We start from the raw sequence: 22,713 nt of genomic DNA on the forward strand, positions 1-22,713 counted from the left end.
AAAGAGTAAGCCCAGCTTCCTCCTCACCTCCCCATCACTGGGCACAGTACTTTGTGCATAGTAGTTCCTAGACAAAATTTTGTTTCACTGATTAAATGAATATAACCCTACAATAGGAGATCAGTTATTCTCATTCTGGATAATAATGAAAAAAGTAATACTAACCCTAATGTTCAGTCAGAGAAATGAGATTTACTTAATTCTCCCTCCAGAACAATCTCATTTTGCATCCTTTTGGACTTTTAGGCTGCCACCTCCCTTGCCTCAATGGACAATCATTGACCCTGCGCCTCCAGTCTTCCAAGGTGACAGTTCACATGCTATGAGTTACTATATCACAACACACACCAAAGGGATTCTCTTTTTTAGTGTCTTTTTTAAAGACAGTATTTTTCTTTAATTGGTGTGACCTCCATTTTAGCCACAGTAGGAAAAGAATTTTGTTCAATTTTTGTTTGACACAGAACCATACCATGTGGGCACAGAGCCAGCCCAATTTAGCAATCCTTTCTCTCATCTCTCTGGTTATGCTGAAATCTCCTAGAAGTAGCCGATACCCCTGCACAGCAGTCAGAAAGACCAGCAACAAGTAAGCTGGGCATGCGGTCTGCAGTGCTACAGTCAGAAGACTGGCTGCTGGCTGACCAGGAGACAGGAATGCATTTAGCAAATATTTATGGAGGATGTTTTCGATGCCAAGCACTGTGTTTGGCTCTGGCGATGCAACAGTAAGCTATGCATAGTTAGATTTGGGTTCTCCTCTTATGGAGCTAAGAATCCACCAACCCAAATGCAGAAGGAACATGGTACAACAGAAAGGAACAAAAACAACAACAACAAAAAAAAAACAGGATTTAGAGCCAAAAGGATCTTCATCAAGATCCAATTGTGATACCTGTGAACAAGTCATTTCATCTCTTTGAGGCTTGTTGTACTCATCTGTAAAATGTGGGAAACAGTAATATTTATCTCACAAGTCCATGTCATAGGTTACATAAAGGAAATTATTTGTAAAAGGCTGCCATGACCCATAAAGGAAAGTAAAGGAATAGAATTATAATAATAACTGACATTTATTAAATGTTATAATAAAAGGTATCTGGCTAAGAGCTTCTTTTTCTTTTTGGTCTGCATTTTAAAGTTATTTTGTTGGACTATAAAACTAAAAGAATACACCATATATTTGTCATAAATCAAATATGCAAATGCAAGGATAATAAGGAAAGGATTCACTGCCTGGGTAGACGAAGGCAGGCCATCAGCCTCAACATTCCATATGTTTGGTTGCAGGCCCAGTTTATAGGCCGACCACCCTAGAGAGACAATGACAACAGATGCCCTAACAACAGCTGACAATACTGTCCACATTGCTCAAAGGCTGGGAGGCATCTGGTCCAACATATAGGGCCCTGCTATAAACATTCTAAAGAGAGCTTTCTGGACTTAATAGATGAGACTTGGATTCTCCTGAGGGGTGAAGGGAGCAACTTGAAGTGGTATCCACCACAGGAGTCCAGAGGCACAGAAGAAAGGCCCAGAGGAGTTACTGCCTCAGTCTAGAGCCTTCATTTTGCACACAAAATAAGCTATGACTCAGGTAACAGGACCTCAGCCAAGACAAGAGGTGGCTCTGGGGTGGAAAGGAGCAGTAATGCTCCTCCAAACATCGTGTTCCACAATGGGAAAGAGAAAATTAATTTACACTGGGCATGCAGTGGACCTTTACTTTGGAATGGAATGATTGGACAGGCACACCCAGCAATCAAAAATGGCATGAGAGGGCCGGGCGTGGTGGCTCACACCTGTAATCCTAGCACTCTGGGAGGCCGAGGTGGGTGGATCGCTTGAGGTCAGGAGTTCGAGACCAGCCTGAGCAAGAGTGAGACCCCATCTCTACTAAAAATAGAAAGAAATGATCTGGCCAACTAAAATATATATATAGAAAAAATTAACTGGGCATGGTGGCGCATGCCTGTAGTCCCAGCTACTGGGGAGGCTGAGGCAGTAGGATCGCTTAAGCCCAGGAGTTTGAGGTTGCTGTGAGCTAGGCTGACGCCATGGCACTCACTCTAGCCCAGGCAACAGAGCGAGACTCTGTCTCAAAAAAAAAAAAAAACATGGCATGCGAGATGATTTAATAAGTTCATCCATTCATCTATCCATCCATCAAAATATTTACTGAGCTATTAATGTTAGGCGTTCAGTAGTGCCCTAGAGGCTCAGGACACCAAGATAAATATGGCACAATGTCATGTAATAAATTCTAGGATAGAAGTAAGCAGGGAATGCAAGGGGACAGAGGGCAGGACCCTAATCAACACTAGACACAGAAAGTTACAGAAGGCTTCCTGGAGGAAGTAAAGGCTGAGTCTTGAACAATTAGTATAAGTTTTTCTGGTGAAGGAAGAAATTATTATAAATTTGCCAGAGAGAAGGAAAAACTTGAGCAAAGACCCAGAGGTGTGAGAGAATATGGGTATGGAATCATTGGAGCCACCAAGCAAGAAATTCACCATCTGGAAAGTCTTTCCGTTTCTCTAAGCACTTGTTAGAGGACAAGTAATGATGGAGTCCTTGAACAAATTCCCAGAGCCCGGGTCTCATATTCAAATGCCCAGAGGGGTCGAGCTGAAGAAGGAAATGAGTGAAGCAGGCTGGGTTGGGACTGCTGCGAAATGAAGTGGGCCGGCCCATTCTAAAGAGGGCAGCCCCTACTCGGCTCCCGCCAATGCCTTCCACATGGACATGTGGACCCAGTATTGCCAGGTTCTTTCAATATGTTTTCTAGAGAAGCAGGGTGGGTCAAACAAAACCTGTCTCTCGGCCAGATGCAGCACTGGCAGGTGGGAAGCAATCAGTGCCTTTTAAGAACAAGCAGTGAGGGGCCATGGCTAGAGCCCAGGGTCTGGACACAGGCTGGACTGGGTGAGAATCCAGGCTCTACAACTCACTTACTGTGTAGCTTTGGGGATGCTACACACTAAGCCCTCTGAGCCTTGGTTTCCCCATACTGTTACACAGATCTAGTAGAACACGATACTCTTATACTGTGTCACGGAGGAGCTTAAATGAAATTCGGCCTGTGAACTCCTTAGTAAGGGGTTTTCTAGGAAAATAAGCCCCAAAACGAAAAATCCCACGCTAAATCATGAGTATTGTCAACCAGAAAGGTTAGCTATGACTACGAGATTATTTTTTTTTTTAGTGGAAAATTACTAAGAGTAATAAAAGCATGAGCATTGTGCTAGCACAGTAGCAAACTATTCCAACCATGGACACTGTCCCATTATTAATGGTTTTCATGTATACTGCCAGTCTTTTTTCTATACTAATAATTTCTTAAAACAAATGTATTTATAAGACCATTCATTCAGTCTTCTGACTTTCCCCCCTCTAACATTACAGCATAAACTTTGTTGTTGCTACACAAATATTTACGATCTACCTAGCATGTATGCCAGAATGATTTTTTCAAGTCATAAAACAGACTGTGTCACACCCATGCTTAAAATCCATCAACCATTTCCCACTGCTCTCCGAATACAATCCAAATTCCTGCCCATAGCCTCAAGGCCGTACATGCTCTGGCCCCTGCCCACTTTCCAGCCCACCTCCTGCTACTCCATGCCTTGCTCACACCCGCCCAGACCCGCTGACCTCCTTTGCTGATCTCACGAGGTGCTTTCCTCCACCCCCCCTTACCCCCCAGGGAATCTGCTGCTTCTCCTTCCTGACAATCTCAACATTCAGGTCAAATAAAAACTCCCAAAAGAGAGCCACACTATCCATGCCAAATCTGTTCATCTGTGTTTTTCCTTCATAGCATTTTCCAGACAACAAAATCACTGTGTGTGTGTGTGTGTGTGTGTGTGTGTCCTTGTCTGTCTTCTGTCTCTCCACACTAGACTCTGCATTCCCAGAAGCCTACCCAGGGCTCTCATCTCGTTCACTCACCTTGGCGCCCCCACTGCCCTGCACAGTGCCCATCACATAGGACACACTCAAGATTTGTCAAATGCAACAATGAACCAACTCCTCTTCGTTCACAGCCTCAGATCCTCCCCAAGCTATCACCTACAAATTTCCTCCCTGAACTAGCCTGTGCAAAGCCTGCAAGGCAAACACTTGAAGAGGCAGAGGAGTGAAATGGTAGCAAGCCCATAGTCTGGATGTGAAATGCCAAAGTTCAAATCCCAGCCTTACCACTTATTAGCTGAGTGACCTTGGGCAAGCTGCTTAACGTTTCTGTGCCCGATTCCTCACCTGTAAAAGAAGAGAATCACTCCCTCCACAGGGTAGTTGTGAGAAACAGATGAATTAACCTGTATAAAATGCTTAGAATAGTGCTAGATACATAGTAAGCACTATAAACTTTAGTTCCTATTTTCATATATTTTCTTTTTCTATTCTTATGGATTGGTTGATCTGTACCTTTATTCTGTCATCAGACTATAATTTCTTGACAGCAGAGACCACTTCTGGATTCCCACACTGAAACTGCACAGGCTCCTGTAAGGTGCTGGGTGGAGGAAGAGAGCTATGGTATAGTTTTGGATATGGGTTTGCTGACATAGTGTGTGACCATGAGTAAGGTCTTTAACTTTTTTGAGCTTCAGTTTCCTCATCTGTAAAAAGAGATAATAACTATCTCACAATACTGGTGTGACGATTAAATAAAAATAATCCTTGTGAAATAAAATAACTCGGGCTGAAGGCATTGGTAAATTTCATCAAAAACAAGCAGAAGATACTCAAGTAAATCGAGCTTCACAGCTCAGAGTTGGCTGCCTTTTGGTACTGGTATCACACATCGGATGCAGATGGTTCGAATAAATGAATGACTCTGAAAATACGTTTTGTACTCCTCTATTTTCTATGATGATATCTGACAACTTGATGGTGACAACTTCTAGATGTTTTCCTTAGCTACTAGTCATATAGAAAAAATATACCACTCATTACAGCCAGCTCTATGAAATAAGATATTCTAGTGTTTAAAATTCTCTCAGTCAGTGCTAGATGTTACTGAAATGCCCATCAGTAGAGACAAGCATTTTTAAAGAAAATGGCTGTGAAAATTAAAGTACTATTTGAGTATCTACTATATAAACCACTTTATAAATATTTTACAAACTTAACAATAATTCCACAAGACTGACATTATAACCTCATTTCACAGTTCAGCATGTTGAGACTCAGATAAGTTGATTTAGCTTGTCCAAGGTCCCACAATTGGTAAGTGATGGAGAAAGATTTAAATGCAAGTGTGTTTGGCTTCAAATCCCATACTTTTTGTTGTTGTTACAGAACTGTGTTGTATCTCCCAAAGTTCCTCAATATCTTGTATTAGCTTTATTGCTAAGATCTGATGAACACAAGTGGGTTATATTAGACCTATGCATAAACTTTGAAACCAAAATAACTAACAGAGAAAGACTGCAATTTTCATCATATTGCCATTTAAAAAATGGTAACATTTCAAAGAAAGAAACTTATATTGCTCATCTCTCATAAACTTCCACGATTAGAATAAACCTTAACACAGAGGAAAGATATTATAATATATTATTAAGAAGAATGAACAAGTAAGGCATTAAAAATGAGGTAGAGAGTTGGGTGCAATTGCTCATGGCTGTAATCCCAGCACTCTGGGAGGCCAAGGCAGGAGGATTGCTTGAGCCCAGGAATTTGAGACCCTTTCTCTACAAAACTAAAATAAATAAATAAATAAATAAATAAACAAATAAATGAGGTGGGGTAAGCTTCTTATGTGATAGAAAGGACTAGAAGAACCAGCCTTTCCTAACCTTGGCAAGGTTTTCTTTTCAACAGTTCCTACGGCAAAGCATTCAACTGATGTTTTCCTTAGCTGGCAGGAAGTTATAAAACCACCTCTCTAGGCATCTAAACTCCCAGCGTCCTATAAAAAATCTACATATACCACGAAAGGTACATTAGAACCAACCAGAGAGTATTTACTCATTTTCCCAGTATGTTAACAGGCAAACAGAAGCAGAGGGGCATGAACAAGGGAGACTGGAGGGGCTGATTTCCCAAACCCATCAACAAAATCCTTTGACATTCCAGTCAGTTGGTTCCAGGACTCTGGAATGCACAATGAAAATCTCAAACTTACACAATGATTAGCTTTCTGCTCTGCTGACAATGGCTAAAGGAGGAAATGAGTTAAAAAACAGGTTGGAATATCTCCACGTAGCCCCTACAAGCCACGTTAATTATCTTACATTAGCATTGAGCTGTCAGGATCAGCATCAGCCCCGTTACCTTTCTTGACCTTCCTCAGTCTGCACCTTGTTACCCTACCATGTTTCATGTTTATAAAGATAGGAGACTCCAGCTGCTCTAGCTGACAGAACTTAATTTACATTTGGCCTTCATTAAGATGAGAGTCAGAATCATTGAGACCAAATGGAAAAGCCAGACTGCTGGGGGTTATGAAAAATTCAAATGGCATTTTCCCTTTTATCTGACAATTCTTATTAAGGAGACATACATCAACCTGAAACACATAAACCTTAAATGGAAAGGACATGATTAAAATTCCATATTGCAGGACTGGGACCCAGGTGACTTTGCCCAAGAGCTACGGTGGTCCTAGCACATCTCTTCTGTCTTCAGAGAGAAGACAGAACTCCAAATTCTGCCCAGCTCCCTCTGATATCTGATTCTAGGCTAAGGACAAGGAACACGTGAATGACAGCAATGTTGAAGTGAGTGGTCAGCTCTGACTCTGCCATCTGACTCACCCCTCACAGCCAATCAGTCTCAATGTCCTGTTGATGCAGATTTCTGGACCCTGTCTCCTCTCCACACCACAGTGCCTAATTTAGGTCTCATTAGTTCTCACCTGGAATACTGCAACAGCTCCTTATTGGGCCATTCAAATTATTCAAAAAATAGGTATTGAGCACTATTCTAAACCAGCCATTTGGTTAGGGATAGGGATACAGCAAAGAACAAAATGGATATGATCTCCATCCTCCTTTATATTACAAAGGTTGAAAGGGAAAAGGATTATATAAATCATCATACAAATTGACATATTACAATTTATGAAAGATACAATGAAGCAAAATTACGAGTGCAATGACAAGAGACTTCTGGTTTATTTGAGGGTCAGGAAAGAGTTCTCTAAGAAAGCAACAATAAAGCTGAGACCTAAATAATGAGGAAGAGTCAGTGGTGAATAAGCAGAGGACGAATATTCTGGGCAGAAGGTACAGCATTGTCAGGACCAAGGGCAGCAAACTTTTTCTCTATAGATCCAGATAGTATATATTTTCTGCTCTGAGGCCATAAAGTCTTTGTCTCAACTACTCTGCTCTATCACTGTAATGCAAAAACAGCCATGCACAGTACATAAACGAATGAGTGTGGTTGTGTTTCAATGAAACTTTATTTACAGCCACTAAAATTTCAATTTCATATAACTTTTACAAGTCACAAAATAGTCTTCTTTTGATTTTTTTCTCAACCATGTGAAAACGTAAAGGCCATTCTTAGCTCCTAAGCCATCCAATAACAGGCAGTAGGCCAGATTTGGCCTGAGGGGCATAGCCAACCCCTAGCCAAGACTCTGAGCCCATCCCTGTGGATGGGTGAGAGTGAGCCACACAGCAGGAGGTGAAAGACACACAGCAAGGGAAGTGTGGGCTGGGGAATAAAAATGGCATCACAGACCATCTCTGGGCCATACCACAAAGAAACCAGAGTCCCTCTCTAGAATATCCCTCCTGTTTTCTCTACTAGGCAAAACCTCCACTCCTATCTTGAGGCTTATGTCAAACTACTCACCCCCGGGAAGCTACTCATCTTCTCCCCTGGCACTCCTGATAATCCTACGCCGCAATGCCTAGTGCACCTTCGGATGGCTCTGTTTCCGTGTCTCTCCTCCACCTGCCCCACTCCTTATGTTCCACCACCACTGTCCCCAGTGGACGTTGTGCCTCTTAAGGGTAAGGCTGAGTATTTATTGTCCCCCTCAGTTCAGATCTGGCAAATTAAGGAATGAATAGACAGTAAATAAATGATATTTCAAAGAACTTATTAATAGGACACAAAAGTCTCGTATTTTTATTTTGAATGGGCACTTGAACAGCTGTACTACAGCACTAAAAAGAAGGTACCAATTTCTGATTCTCTACAACTGGAATCGTTTCATGGTACCAGAGTGGGAGTCTTTGGAATTAAAAGTGATTTAATAAGTCTCCAGGCCAGCAATATCAGCATCACCTGGCAACTTGTTGGAAATGCAAATTCTCAAATTCTCAGTCCCTACCCGGAGCTACTAAATCAGAACCTGCAGTTTAACAAGATCTCCTGGTGATTCATTTACACATTAAAATTTGAGAAGCACTACAGCCATCATGATCAGGCTTTAAGGAGTAAGGAGAAGATGCTAAAACTGATTTTAGAAATATCATTAATTTTGAACTTGAATCATGCTAAAACCCAAGGGATTCTTAGCAAGAATTCTTATTTATGCTTACTCACCCCAAAAAAACAAAATGGGTTTGAGGCTTAACCTGCAGGTAGTTGAATACATAGTGAGGAAACATTTAGAAACTTAGAAAATTTTGAAAAGGAATGGTTTTTTTTAAAAATAAATTAATAGAAGATGCTCTTAGAAGGTCACAGACACTGCCATGTAATCTATAACTTAATTAATTTCTATGGGGGGGGACAAAGGCACTATATGTAACCTAAACTTTTGTACCCCCACAATATGCTGAAATTAAAAAAATTGATTTCTATGGGCTTTACTTAGTGCAGTTTGATCTCAAGTGCAAGACGGGAAGCATCCTGAGAGGTCCATACCAGATGTACATTTAGATCTCCTGGGATATACGGCTTGAGCTGGCCTTGCAGGTACTTAATAAAGGCCCTACTGATGAAGCAACAACCCTCTGCCCAATCCACCTCACTTAGTATAAATACAACTCTTTTTTTTCTGTGTTGACAACAAACAGCCATATATTCAATGTATTTCTTCTCTTGCAACAAGTTTAGGCCTGCCTGAAGAACACCACTGCCCTCGTTCCTGGTCCTACCCCAAGCTGCCCGCTTCAGGGAGGGATTTTGGTACCCTACAACATGATGGAATAAGCTGGGATTTGGAGCCCAGTGGACATGGGTTTAAATTCTGGCCCTATCATCAGTTTGAGAAAGTCATATAACCCCTCTCTCGGCCTCAGTTTCCTGTGCTATCTACCAGGTAGGGTTTGATAGGATTAAATCAGTTGATGTCTATAGAACACAAGGCACAATGTGGAGGAGGAGCAGAACATTCTATATTCTGATTTGTGTTTCAGCATGTATTTGAATCAGGCTTTCAAAATGACCTCATCCAACTCTCTCACTTTATAGATGGAAAAAGTGAGGCCTGGGAGGAGAAGTGCTTTGCCCAAAGCACACAATTATTGACAGTAGAGTCAGAACTGGTTCTTGAAAACTCCTGACTCCTAAGAAACTTTGTGTTTTCAAACTCTTAGCAACCACGGAAGACTTTTGGCAGATTAAAACTTACAAAACAGCTGAATATATATTAATATAACAGGCAGCAAGCCAAGCCTGCTTTGACTGTTAAAGCCCTTCCTTCTCACCCTTCTCCTGCCCCATAGTGGCAATCCTAGGGCACCTTCTCAGTACCCTTAAGCTCCCCATCTCCATACACAATTTGAGTAATGGAAGACTCAGCCCACCTGAAACCTCAGAGCCAGTAAATGAATCACCGCAGGTCTTGCTCATTAGACGGATTCTCTATTCACCAGACCACCTAGGGCTTTTCAAGTCCCTGAGGTTCCCAAAGGACTTGAACTTTCTCACACATCCATCTCTAATGGGAACCATTAAGCTGACATCACCATTCTCCGCACTTCATAAAGAAGTCCTAACATCTGGAAATGGAAACCACCTGCAAGTGCTTTGACCAGAGATTGCCCATCATCCAAGGACTTGCAAACTCAAGTGCAGGTGAGATGAGAAAGGGATACCCTAAAATGTCAACAAGGCCAAAGATGAATTATCTGGGGCTAAAAGTGTATAGGAAAGGAAGGCTCTGGTCAGAAGATCTGGACTTAAATCCTAGCTCTGCTACTTTCTAATTGGGATGGTAATTAACCTCTCTGAATTCCAGTAGAGTACTGACTATTAAGAGAATTGATTTTTTTTCTTTTTTTTTAATTTCAGAATATTATGGGGGTACAAACATTTTGGTTACATGTAATGCTTTTGCCTCGCCCAAGCTAGGGCTAGAAGCATGCCCTTCCCCCATACAGTGCACTCTGTCTCCGTTAGTTGTGAGTTTACCCACTCCCCTACCCCCACCCACCTGACTGGCACCCAAGTGAATATTACTACCACGAAGAGAATTGATTTTGGAGTCAGCCAGTCTTAGGTTCAAATCTTGACCAGGTCAACTACTTATAGTTTCATCTTGAGTTAGTTTACCTCTAATGAGCTTTAGTTTTCTTGTCTACAAAACAGAGACCCTTATAAAAAAACTTCATAGGGTCATTGTTAGCACTCAAAGAGATGATGTATAAAATATGAATCACAGTGCCTGGAGTGAGTTAAGCACATAAAAACAGGTGGGATTTAACTGCAACCTAATCAATAAAATAGGATCAACCTTCCCCAGAGAGTTGCTGGAAAAAATCAAACCTAACAGACATTAGCAGGGCGCCTGGCACATACAGATCCACAATAAGAGGAACCTTCTACTACTGTCAGCATCCTCTCTTCAACCCTGTGCACTCACCTCTTTCAGCCACAGAAGCTTCGGGGGCTGCATTTCCACAGACATCATCCCCCCGACGTACCGCAGGACGCTGTGCTTGCTTTCGTTGATCCTGTGGACCTGACTGACGGCTCGGTGGTCCAGCCACATGATGATGTTTCGACGGGAATCCCCTAGCAGAACCAAGAGACGAGGACAGACATGCATTCTTGGCCTTCTAATTCAAGGAAACAATTATGGATTCCCAAGGGCAAAATGCTGTGTAACTTCTACAATTTCATGTATCAAGAATGAGCAACATGAAAGGACACCAGCCAGGCCAATGAGTGCACTGTACCCAAACCTTGGATTCCCCTGCCAGTGATGTGGTCTTTCACCCTAACCCCGGGAATAAAATTCTACATTAAAACCAGCCAAAATCTACCAGTTAATTATGTTATCATTCATTCTCTCTCAACTTCTTCCCCTCCTTTCCTATCTCTTCTGTTCTAAAAAAAACTTTTCTGGGCACACATTCGGGAAAAGAGCCTATGAATTAAGACTAGGACAATACTTCATCTATTAAAGATATCTCTTTAAATATGGACACATACTTTGATGTAGTGTAATACATTTAATAGCTACACAATGGCATTTATCTGCATATATTTTTTTTTCTGGCCAGTTTAATAAAAATTAGTTCATTTAGGTGTTGTTTCCTCATTCACTTGGTTTGTCTGGTGGAGCAGGAAACACATGAGTTTTGGAGTTAGGCAGACCAAATGGGGAATGCTGACTCTCTAAGTTACAGATGGAGATATATTCAGAAAGTTACTAAAAAAAGACTGTGCACATAAAGGATATGGCAAGCCCCTCTCACAAAGTAGGCCCTCAGGGGGAGTAAATCTTAAGGAGCAGAATTTAGAACCAGCTGGAAAAGGAGCACCACCTCTCATATCCTGCCTCTGCCACCCTGCAGCCCACATAGCAACCGGCCCTGTGTCTCTTCCCCAGCCTCTGTTAACCCATCATGTACTGATGGGCAAGCCAGTGTGCCTTTTACAGCCCTCTGACTCCTCCGATGGCAGAAGGCAGACAATGATTATACCTGGGAGATTATTAGAGAAAAGACAAAAGGGGAGCCAGGCATTTTCACACATTATTTTATTTAATGACAAAATAACTGTGCACTACATATCTTGCTAACAGCACATGTTTATAATGTGTTTGTGTGTCTCCCAAGCCCCGAGCTAAATATTTTATACACATATTACCTCATTTAATCCTCAAAACAATCCTTTGATAAATGTATTATTAACCCCATTTTTCAGTGATGAACAGACTCTTGAGGGTGAAGATATGCCCAATGTCTAGCAGCTGGCAAATGTATGAAGTGTGTTTTAGAACCAGATCTGTGTGGAGAATAAATAATCTGATAAAGTGAATAAACTAGAGTTAGCTATATTAACGAGAATAAGAATACCAGCTGAGATGTTTTAAAACACAGAGTCATCCCTCCTTATCTGTGGGTTCCACATCCATGGATCCAACCAACCGTGGATTGAAAATATTTTTTATAAAAAGACAAAAAAAGTGGTTTCATCTGTACTGAACATATACAAACATTTTCTTGCCATTATTCCCTCAACTATAGAGCATTACAATTATTTACATAGCATTTACATTGTTACAAGTATTAGGTATTACAAGTAGTCTAGAGATGACAAAGTATAAGTGAGGATAGGTATAGGTTATATGTAAATACTACACCATTTTACATAAGGGACTTGTACATCCACGGGTTTTGGCATCAGAGGGAGATCCTGGAACCAATCCCCCACAGATAATGAAGGACAACTGTATATTGTTTGTTGTTGTGTATACATACGTAGCAAAAGCACAAAAAGAATGTCTTTATGAATGACGTGGCAGAATGGTTAGCTGTAGGAGGTAGGGTGGGGGAAGATGAGCTGAAGTTACAAATACTTCTTAAAAAGAAAAAAAAATCTGATGCAAATATGGCAAAAATTCATCTGTTTATGCTCAGTAGTAGGTGCATAGGAGGCTATTTTACTTTCTTTATGCTCCCATATCTTTGGGAAGATTTTTTTAAACTAAAATTTTAAAAAAGCCATCCTAAGAAAATATCTAAATAAGGTCATGGGGATAACAAGGTAAGGCCTCTGTCACCGGTTTGCCTAACTGAAAAGATTTCAAGTCTCACAAAAGCCCTATAAACAACAGTAATGTTTTGAAAATACGACAAAGGACAAAGTACATGAGACCTTCCAAAGGCATATCACAAAATTATTTTTAAACAGCAGAATGGTTCTACTGTATAAAAGAATTGCTCAAAGCCCTGGTTACCAAAACTAGTAGCTCATGAGAATCACCTGGATAACTTCTAAAACTACTGAGGTCCAGGTCCTATTCCAGAACCATCAGCGAATCAGAATGTGGGTGTGCACACACGCATACACCTGCACACGTGTGTGTGGATGGGTGTTGAGGGGGACAATATCAGTGTTGTTTCTTAAATATTGTACAGAATGTATCTACAGCTGCTTCAAGGCAAAACCACCTGTTGCAACACTTCTGCATGTAGTAAAGACAGACCCATCGGCTACTACTGCCTCTACACAAAGAGGCTCTCAAAATGTGGTCAGAACACAATGAAAATTGTACACAATCAGTCACTTTACTATATTTATTAGAATTATTAATTTAAAATTTTCATTCATAAAAAACATGAGAGTTTCATCCTTTTTCAGTTCTTATAGAAAATCACAAATAAATGACTCAGTTGAAAGTCCATGTAATCTCTTATTGGGCATCTATAAGATGCCAGGCACAGTGCTGGGTGCTGGGATACCAAGAAGAATGTGTCACCGTCCCTGCCCTTCAGGAGCATGTGTGTGAAGGGAGAAAGAGTCTACACAGCATGTCGATTGCTAGAACAAAAGTACCAGGTGTGAGAACACACAGGAGGAGCACAGAGAAGAATCCAGTGAGCTGAGGCTGAGGCTTCACAGAGAGCTTCCAAAAGGCAGGAAAGCTTTGATTTAGTTTTGCAAGTCACTGGCCATTGGTTAGCCAGGTGAAGGAAGAGTGAGGAAAGAGGTTCTGCACGATAGAGACAGCATGTGAAACAGGGCAAAGACCAAGAACATGTCATCTTTTAACAGGATTGGAGATAATTTGGTAGAGCAGAATTTGAGCTACCTCAGTTTACCTAGGGGTTCACTTCATTAATATTTTGAACACTTCACAAGATGTGGTCCAGGTATACCCAAGGGGAAAAAAATACTATGAATCAGCAAAAACATCTAAATACTACGTTTCTGCTGCACAAAGTAGCCCAGGTCCTCTCCGGTCCCCAATTACCACCTTGGTTCCCTCCCAAGGGCTCCTATGGCTGAGCTGACACAACCAGAGTCCGGCTCTGGGCTCCGTGGGCTGCTGCAGGGGCAAGAAAGCAGCAACTACACTGCTGTCCACCCCAGGGGCTGTCTGCATCTTCAAGGAAGAAGAACCAAACAAGAAAAGGCAAACAATAAGACTGTTTTATCACATAGTAATGCTTATTATTCTTAAACTATTCAACTTCAACTTATTGGTTTCTGTTTCTCATTTTTGGGTTAACATCTAGAGATGGCAATACTTCTGCTCTGTGAGTTTGGTTCTCAAGGTGACTGGGGTAATCTGTAAACGTCCTGATCCCCGATCCCCGCTCCTCACAATCACTCCTGTTAACACAGCAAGAGTTGGTCACTGCCACGCAGGTAGAAGCAGTCTTTAAAGAACCTTTAAACCACCTTTAGACTCTAATTTCATTTTCTAGCACAGGATATTCCATTTCAGAAAAAAAATCTAACCTTAATACAATCTGTTGAAAGGCAAGCAACTGGGGAAGGGCACCTGCAGCTGGATGCGTTTGATGAATGGGCACATTTTAACCTTTTAGGTGGAATACAGTTATTTCAACACTTATAATTAGGGCTGTGACATAGCTGCCCTTTTAACAGAGGGCCTGTTAACAGGAGGCAATTGTACCTACAACGAAAAAAAAGATGGCATCCAGAGAGGGTATGTATTATATTTAAGCAGGTTTAACAAGGAACTCTCTTCTTCCACTTCAAGTGTTCTGTTCCTAATATTGTAACTGCCCATTCATCTGTGCCCAGTGATTCTCCAGTGAGTCTCCACATACTAACATTGCTGAGGCAACTTTTTAAAAATTGACATTTCAAAAATGCCAATGTCCTAGCCCTACCCCAAGCCAATTGAATACAATCTTGGGGGTAAGGTTAATAAATTGGTAATCTTTTAAAAAGTCTCCAGTTGATACTAAAGCACAGCCAGAGGGGGGGAAAATAAACATATATGTTAGTAGATCAGATGGTACAGGATTCTTAACATCTGAAGTCCCACCCAAACCAGGCTCTCTACAGTGGCTTTATGGAGTCAAGTCCCTTCCTGACCCAGCCCCCACCCCACCCCACTCATACCAATTGCTCTTTAAGCTTTTAACTTCTGGGACATGATTTCTGGCCTCCACACTCCACCTCTAAATCTCACTATCAGTGGCAAGAGATACCTGACCTACAGCAGCCCTAATAGACGATCACCTGACCTTTACTTAAATAAAGCCAATAAAGGAAGCGCTGACAGCCTCCCAAAGTGGTCAGGGCCACAGCTGGCCACATCTTGTAGCTGGAGCATCACCACCACTTCTGGGGACTCTGCTCTCTGAAGTGGCCCAGACTGAGGCTGCCCTGGGCCAGAACAATGCCCACTGAGCCAGTGAACGGCCACTGAGAACAAGGGCCATTCGGATTCATCTTTGAAGCCCCCACACTTAACGCGACAGAGCTGGGCACACTGTAGATGCTAATAAATGTGGCAATAAGGGGGAAAAGGTGTAAATGTGTGCGTGTGTGTGTAAGAGATGGTTGTCATTACCCCTGTGCTCTAATCACTCATCAATTTGTACACCTTTTCAGCACATGTCATTTATAATAATTACTATCACTTGCATTAAGTCCACAGAAGTGAGTGGAACACATTTTCTTAACTTGAAAAATTCAAAGACAAGTGGAAGACACTTTTCTGAGCATTTTAAGTGTCAGGCTCTTACTTAATTCTCACAGCAAAGCAACTGACTCACTATTCCAATTTTTTCAGAGGAGAAAACAGAGACATGAAGAGTTAAGTGACTCACCTAGGATGTCACAGCTCAGCAACAGCAGAGCTGCAAGCTGGTCCCTGCCTAACTGCAATGCCACTGTGTCCTAGTGTGCCCTACGATATCACAGCCAATAGTTAAGAAAGGTGCTACTACAAGCAGTGTCCAGAACTAAGGTTCTTAAACAGAATCTAGCCCCAAACTTGTTTGCAATGGCTATCATGGCAGCAGCTCACTGACAATGCCTAGAGCCACTCCCAACTTTAGATGGGGCTGCCATCTCCAGCGTGCCACAGACTCTGCCACAACCTAATGTCTTCCACTCATTACAAGGCTAAATATTGGTTGAAATTTATCTTTGCACAAGTGTGCTGTTGTTGTTCTCAAACCTGGGCCATTCTACTCATTTACATTACCTGCCTGACTAGTGTACACTTGGGTTGGCAACTCCAGCACCAGCACTACTGGCTGAAATTCCCCAGAAGAGACACAGCCTCACCCACCATGAAAAATCTCTGATGGTGTGCCCAAGTGGCACTTTACTTTTAAACAGCCCATTTCTGTAGTCACAGTGTCTATTAGAACAACATCATCACATGTGAATGTCTTTCGGTCTGGCTTTTGAAAATAGAGAAGCCCTCTGTTTCCAGCTTCTGTGGACACATGGTCCCATCTACCTTGTTGCATTTCCTTTAAAAGGACTTGGCTCACCCACTCGAATGAACACAGACTAGGAGCTTCATACACAAAGCAACTGCAAGCTCCGACACTGCCTTCCCATGAAACATCCAAACCACCTTCTGTTTCAAGGCTACTCACTGCGAGCTAATGATCCCATGTCCTTCTTCATCAGGCTCTCTACTGTGGCTCTTGTGAGTTAGGAAGCCAAGTCTCCCCTAACCGAGCCCCAATACCACCCCACTCATACCAACTACTGTCCAAGGTTTTCATTTCTGGGACACAATTTCTGTCCTCCTCACACCACCTCTGAATCTCACTATATCAGTGGCAAGAACTGCTTGACCCATGTTCTACCTGGGTCCTTCGACCATTCAAGTCTGCCCCAGCCAGTCTCCCATCACCAGGAAAAGGAAGAGGAACGGTCCTACCTTCATGGTTTACTGGTAAAGGACGAAACTGCTTATCCAAAACAACCAGAGAACACGTGGCATCAAACCCAAGTCCTCGAATTTGGTTTAAATCGATCCCTTGTACAACTTTCTGTTTTAAAAACAAACAAAACATAAATTACAACACCAGGGTTTTAAAAGCTTGAAGACAAATTAAAATTACAAGAAATAAATAACAGAACAGAAAAAAAATATTTACAACATAAAACAGATAAAAGTTCAATATCATTAAAATACTGAAAGAGCCTATAAATTAATAAGAAAACCACCACCAATCTCATTGGAAATTAAGCAAAGAACACAAAAAGTCACTTCATAAAATAAAAAGAAATGCTCAAAGAGCATATGAAAATATTCTCAACTCCACTACAACTAGATAAGTGCAAATAAAAATATTCCAAAATTTTTGTTTTTCATATTAGCAAAAATGTAAAAGATTAATAGTACAAGTTGCTACCCCTTATCCAAAATGCTTGGGACCAGAAGTGTTTCAGATTTCAGAATTTTTTGGATTTTGTAATATCTGCATATACATAATGAGATAGCTTGGGGATGGGACCGAAGTCTAATGAGATTCATTTGTGTTTCATATATACCTTATACACATAGGCTGAAGGTAATTTTATGATACTTTTAATAATTTTGTGCATGAAACAAAATTTGTGTACATTAAACCATCAGAAAACAAGTGTATTACTGTCTCAGCGCCTCCAATGTGGCATCTTGGAGGTACTCAAAAAGTTTTGAATTTTGATGCATTTTGGAATTTGGATTTTTGGATTAGGGATGTTCAACCTGTACAGGGTGGTTGCAAGATAAGGAGAAGTGGACTTTCTTGAATATTATTCTAACAGTACAATTATTCTGCACATATTTTGGAGAATAGTTTGATAGTATTTATTAAAATTAAAAATATGCATATCCTTTGGCCCAGTAATCCCAGGCTTAGTAACTTATCTTAGCAAATTATTAACATAAGTAAATAAAGTTATACATAGAAGGTTAACTATAGCTAAGAATATATTCAAAAACTGAAAAACTTCTTTATTAAATTATGGCACATCTGTAATTTATTAATCTGCTATTAATAAAAAATGAATAAATTTAAATTTCTATGCAGCAATTTAAAAGAAAGAGGTAGAAAGGCAACTTCTGGATGTGGTGGTTTGAAGAAGTCAGAAAATCCTCAGCAAAATAAATGTATAAAACTGGACAAAATCAGCAAAAACAACCACTTGGGACTATGAAATTGATCAAAGCCATATGACAAATTGAGAAGCATTTTTTCTTAATAAAATAAAATTTGTACTTAAAACATTCCCCCAAGAAAATAGAAACCAAAAAACTACAGGTCCAAATGGCTTCACTGGGGAATTTTCTCAAACATTTAAGGAAGAAACAATACTAATCATATACAAACTGGTTTAGAATGTAGTAAAGGGGAGATACTTTCTAATAAATTTTACATGGCCAGTATTACCCTGATACCAAAGCCAAGCAACGACATCATAAGTAAAGGACACTACAGACCTGTATTTGTCATGAATATAGGTGTAAAAGTCCTTAAAATATTAACAACCAAATCTTGCAACACACACAGACACACACATACATATATATATATATGAGATTATATATAAAAGGTTCCTCTGTAGAACTCTGACTAATATACTCAGGAATGAATTTATCAAAAGAAGTTCAAGACTTATACCCGGAAAACTACCAAACACTGCTATAAAAAGCTACAAATTGGAGAAATATACCATACTCATAAAATGGAAATTTCAACATTGTTATGATGGCAATCTGTTCCAATTAATCTACAGATTCTACACAACTTCTATTAAAACCCTAGCAGGTTTTATTCGCTTTTTTTTTTTTTTGTAGAACCTGACAAACTATTCCTAATATGCATATAGAAATGCAAAGGACATAGAAGAGCCTAAACACTTTTGAAAAAAAAGAACAAACTTGGAACACTTATGTTACCTGATTTCAAAACTTACCATAAAACTACCATTACTAAGTCAACGATGTGTTGGCATAAGGATAAATGTATAGATCAATAGAACAGAACAGAGATATAAGAAACAAACCAACACATTTTTGGTCAATTGGTTTTTGATAAAGGTGCCAAGACAATTCAGTGGGGAAAGGATAAACTATTCAACTATGATGCTAGAATTAAATGGCTATATGAACAAAAAATAAAAAAAGAACTTTGACTCTTACCTCACAAGATATGCAAAAATTAACTCAAAATGTATCATATTCCGAAATGTAAAAACTAGAACTATAAAAATTGATAAATTTGACTGTATCAAAATTTTAAAATTTTCCTCTTCAAAAGAAATGATTACAAAATGAAAAGACAAGCTACAGACTTGGAGAAAAGATTTGCAAATCACACATCTGATAATATACTTATACACAGGATATAGAAAGAACTCTTATAAAAACAACCCAGTTAGAAAATGGGCAAAAGATCTGAATAGACACTTCACCAAAGAAGATATACAAATGGCCATAACACATGTGAAAAAGTGTTCCACATCATTAGTCATTAAGAAAATGAAAATTAAAATCACAGTGAGATACCACTACACACTTGCTAGAACAGCTATAATCACAAAGACTGAAAATACCAAGTGTTAGAGAATTGTGGAAAAAGTGGGACCTTCATATATTGCTAGTGGAAATGTAAAATACAGCCATTTAAAAAAAATTTTTGGCATATTTTTAAACATAACTTGCCATACAACCCAGCAATTACACTCCTAGGTATCTACCCAAGAAAAATAAAAACATATGTAAACATAAAGATTTTATGCAAATATTCACAGCAGGGTTATTTATAATATCCCCAAGCTGGAAACGAACCAAATATCCATCATAGCATAATAAAATGTTAAATAAAGTATGGTATATCCATACAATGGAATATTACTCAGCAAGAAAAAGGCAGGAACTACTCATATGTGTAGCAACATGTCTGAACCTTAAAAACACTATGCTAAGCAAAAAGAGCCAGACACAAAAGAATGCATGTTGTATGATTTCATTTATATAAAATTTCTTTTAAAAAGCAACTATAAAGACAGAAGGCAGATAAATTGTTACCTATGACTGAGGTTGGAGATTATGCAAACAGGCATAAGGAAACTTTTGGAGTAATAAGTGCTCTAAATTGGATTATGGTGATGACTACACAACTGTATAAATTTACTAAAATAATTATATTATACATTTACAATGCCTAAATTTTATGGTATATGCATTATACCTCAAACTGTTAAATATTCTTTAAAAAATAAATTAAGCTATAAAAGATAAAATGGAATGATATCTATGATATATTAATAAAGTAAAAAAAAAAAATACCATGTTGCCTCTGAGAGTGGAACTGCAGTTAGAGGAGACAGGAGACTTTTCACTTGTCCGTGTAATTTTTAAAGCTGTAGAGTAATACATTTATTGATTAATTCTATTTTTTAGTTTTGTTTCTATGGTTTCCTTTTTGGAAAAATCATGAGTGACCATATGGTTTCCATTAACTTAAAATATGACAATAAGCTTTTAAATCCCATAAACATCAACCCAAAAGTGTTCTTCCCCATTTAGTGAAATTCACCTTAAAATATATAAACTTCTTTTTTCCTATTTGGGAATACCAGAACTATAACTTACAAATTCCATTTCTTACTATTTAACATGTTCCTCAAATAAGAGCTACACACAATTATTGGAGATTTCTAACAAAAAAAGCATTTTTTTTCAAATAATATTAACAGTAAGGATTATATATATTGAGCATATATTGAGCATCTACTATGTGCCAGGTGCTTTACATATATCATCTTATTTAATCCTTACAAAGCCCTCCAAAATAAACATTTAATAAAAAACAAGTAGATGATTGAGGAGGGGAAGGGTGAGCAAGCAGGCTCAGAGAGGTTAAGGAACTGACCCTTGTCACACAGCCAGTAGATGGCAGGGCCAGAATTCAAATGAGAAGCTTCTTTTCCTTCTATTACACCACACTGCCTGCCTGCCTCTGTCATCAGAGTATTTCCTGTTGCCCAAGAGACACATCCTGTGGAGAGGACATGTGCTGTAGGGGAGAACATTTGCTAGTGACCCACCTGTGACTGCTGGCAATACCTTTGACCCACAGTACCAGGTGAATATCCTGTATGCCTTTATTACACTGATCATTCAAGACTTATAAGAGTGTGAGGACCAAACCCATTCCCTGACAGGCAGCATGGCCTCATGACAATGAGTCACAAAGACCTGAAATCAAATCCTAGCTCTGTCACTCTGGCTATGTGACTGAGGGCAGGTTACACAATTCCAGCCATTGCAACTCCTCTCTTGCCTTGCTGGTTCATGTTTCTGTAGCACTTACAGGTACAGCTTCCTCTGCCTGGAACGTCCTTCCAACTTGGCTTGGAAATCACTGGCTAGTAGCCAAGATCAACGGCTTTGGGGTCAGACTGCATGAGTTTGAAATCTGGCTCTGCCATTTACCAGTTATGTAACTTTGTGAAGTCAGATAACCAGCTTCCTTGGTAGCACAAAGCTATTACTTATACCTGCATTTCTCAATGATATTATGACAACTCAGCAAAATAAGATGTGATTAGCTCAACATCTGGCATTCAGTACATAATAAATAGCATCTTTTATTAGAGTAAATTAGCTGCTTCAAATCTTCTTCAAACACATGGGACACCAATCAGTCAATCCTTTGCTGTGTGGTCCTACTGCCCTCCATGCCCAGAGACTGCATGCCTGACTTGGATAAGCCCATCTGACACAGACCAAAGTTAGTCAAGAGAGGAGTTGGGTGAGAAAATGTAGACAATTCAATAAAACTCCACACTGCAAGGCAGCTTCAGAGTAGAAACAAACACAGGGAACGGTGTCCAAAGAATCACCGTCTGGTCCCAACTCCACCACTTCTGGGTCAGGTAATCACTAACCTCATCCCCTCTAAGCCTCAGTTTCCTGAGAGTGAAAGATACCTCCCAGGTGAGGATCAAAAGACTCAACGGATGTGAAACTATTTTGGAACCAGCAAACCTTTACAGGAAATGTAAAGGATAGAAAACCCACCCAATGCCTTATTAATGGTGCCCATGGAATATTTTTTATGCACAAAGCATAGCATGCTTTCTGTGTCATCTCAGCACATGTAGAAAGTGATAGGCAAAGGGAATAGCAATAGAAAAAAATTGTATACACTTGAATCTTTCTAAGAATTATGAGTAACCTTTCAGTAGGAGCAAGGAAAATAAGTCCTTCAATCTATTCTTTGAATCTTCTCTAAAGACCTAAAGAGTTCTTTATTCAAATCATGGCCTTAAGACACAAAGACTCAGTGTCTCCATCTCTAAAATAGAGACCTCTCACAAGGACCTGAATTTAACCCTGATTTGGGAAGGGAGCCATTATTATTTCCCTGGCCTTCCAAGCAAATGCCTTCCTAGCATGCTTACCCACAGCTGAGCACCACCCCCATTCCCAACCTCCTCCCCCATCACCTAATCCATCCAGAAAGATGGCTGTCAGAGCCCTATGAGAAGGCCCCTGGGGCTTGACCTGGTGACCTAAGGATTCTTTTTTATAGTCTCATTAATGGAAGAAGAAAACAGCCT

The 22,713-nt window shown here is 40.0% G+C and overlaps 1 protein-coding gene across 11 annotated transcripts in view; it reads right to left on the reverse strand.

The window, feature by feature from the left end:
• Positions 1 to 22,713, reverse strand: part of FGGY (FGGY carbohydrate kinase domain containing) — a 384,478-nt gene that overhangs the window by 332,465 nt on the left and 29,300 nt on the right. For all 11 annotated transcript variants that reach the window (XR_006734168.1, XM_045547904.1, XM_045547899.1 and 8 more), the window contains 2 exons: positions 17,033 to 17,144; positions 10,781 to 10,932 (listed from right to left, as the gene is read on the reverse strand). Coding sequence is in view for 10 of the 11 variants with exons in the window: in XM_045547904.1 (XP_045403860.1) it covers positions 10,781 to 10,932; positions 17,033 to 17,144 (264 nt within the window). In the remaining variant the exon portion in view is untranslated. The remainder of the gene's footprint in view (positions 1 to 10,780; positions 10,933 to 17,032; positions 17,145 to 22,713) is intronic.

Source organism: Lemur catta, chromosome 3 (genome assembly GCF_020740605.2).
Source record: "Lemur catta isolate mLemCat1 chromosome 3, mLemCat1.pri, whole genome shotgun sequence".
In the NCBI taxonomy this organism is placed as follows: Eukaryota; Metazoa; Chordata; class Mammalia; order Primates; family Lemuridae; genus Lemur; species Lemur catta.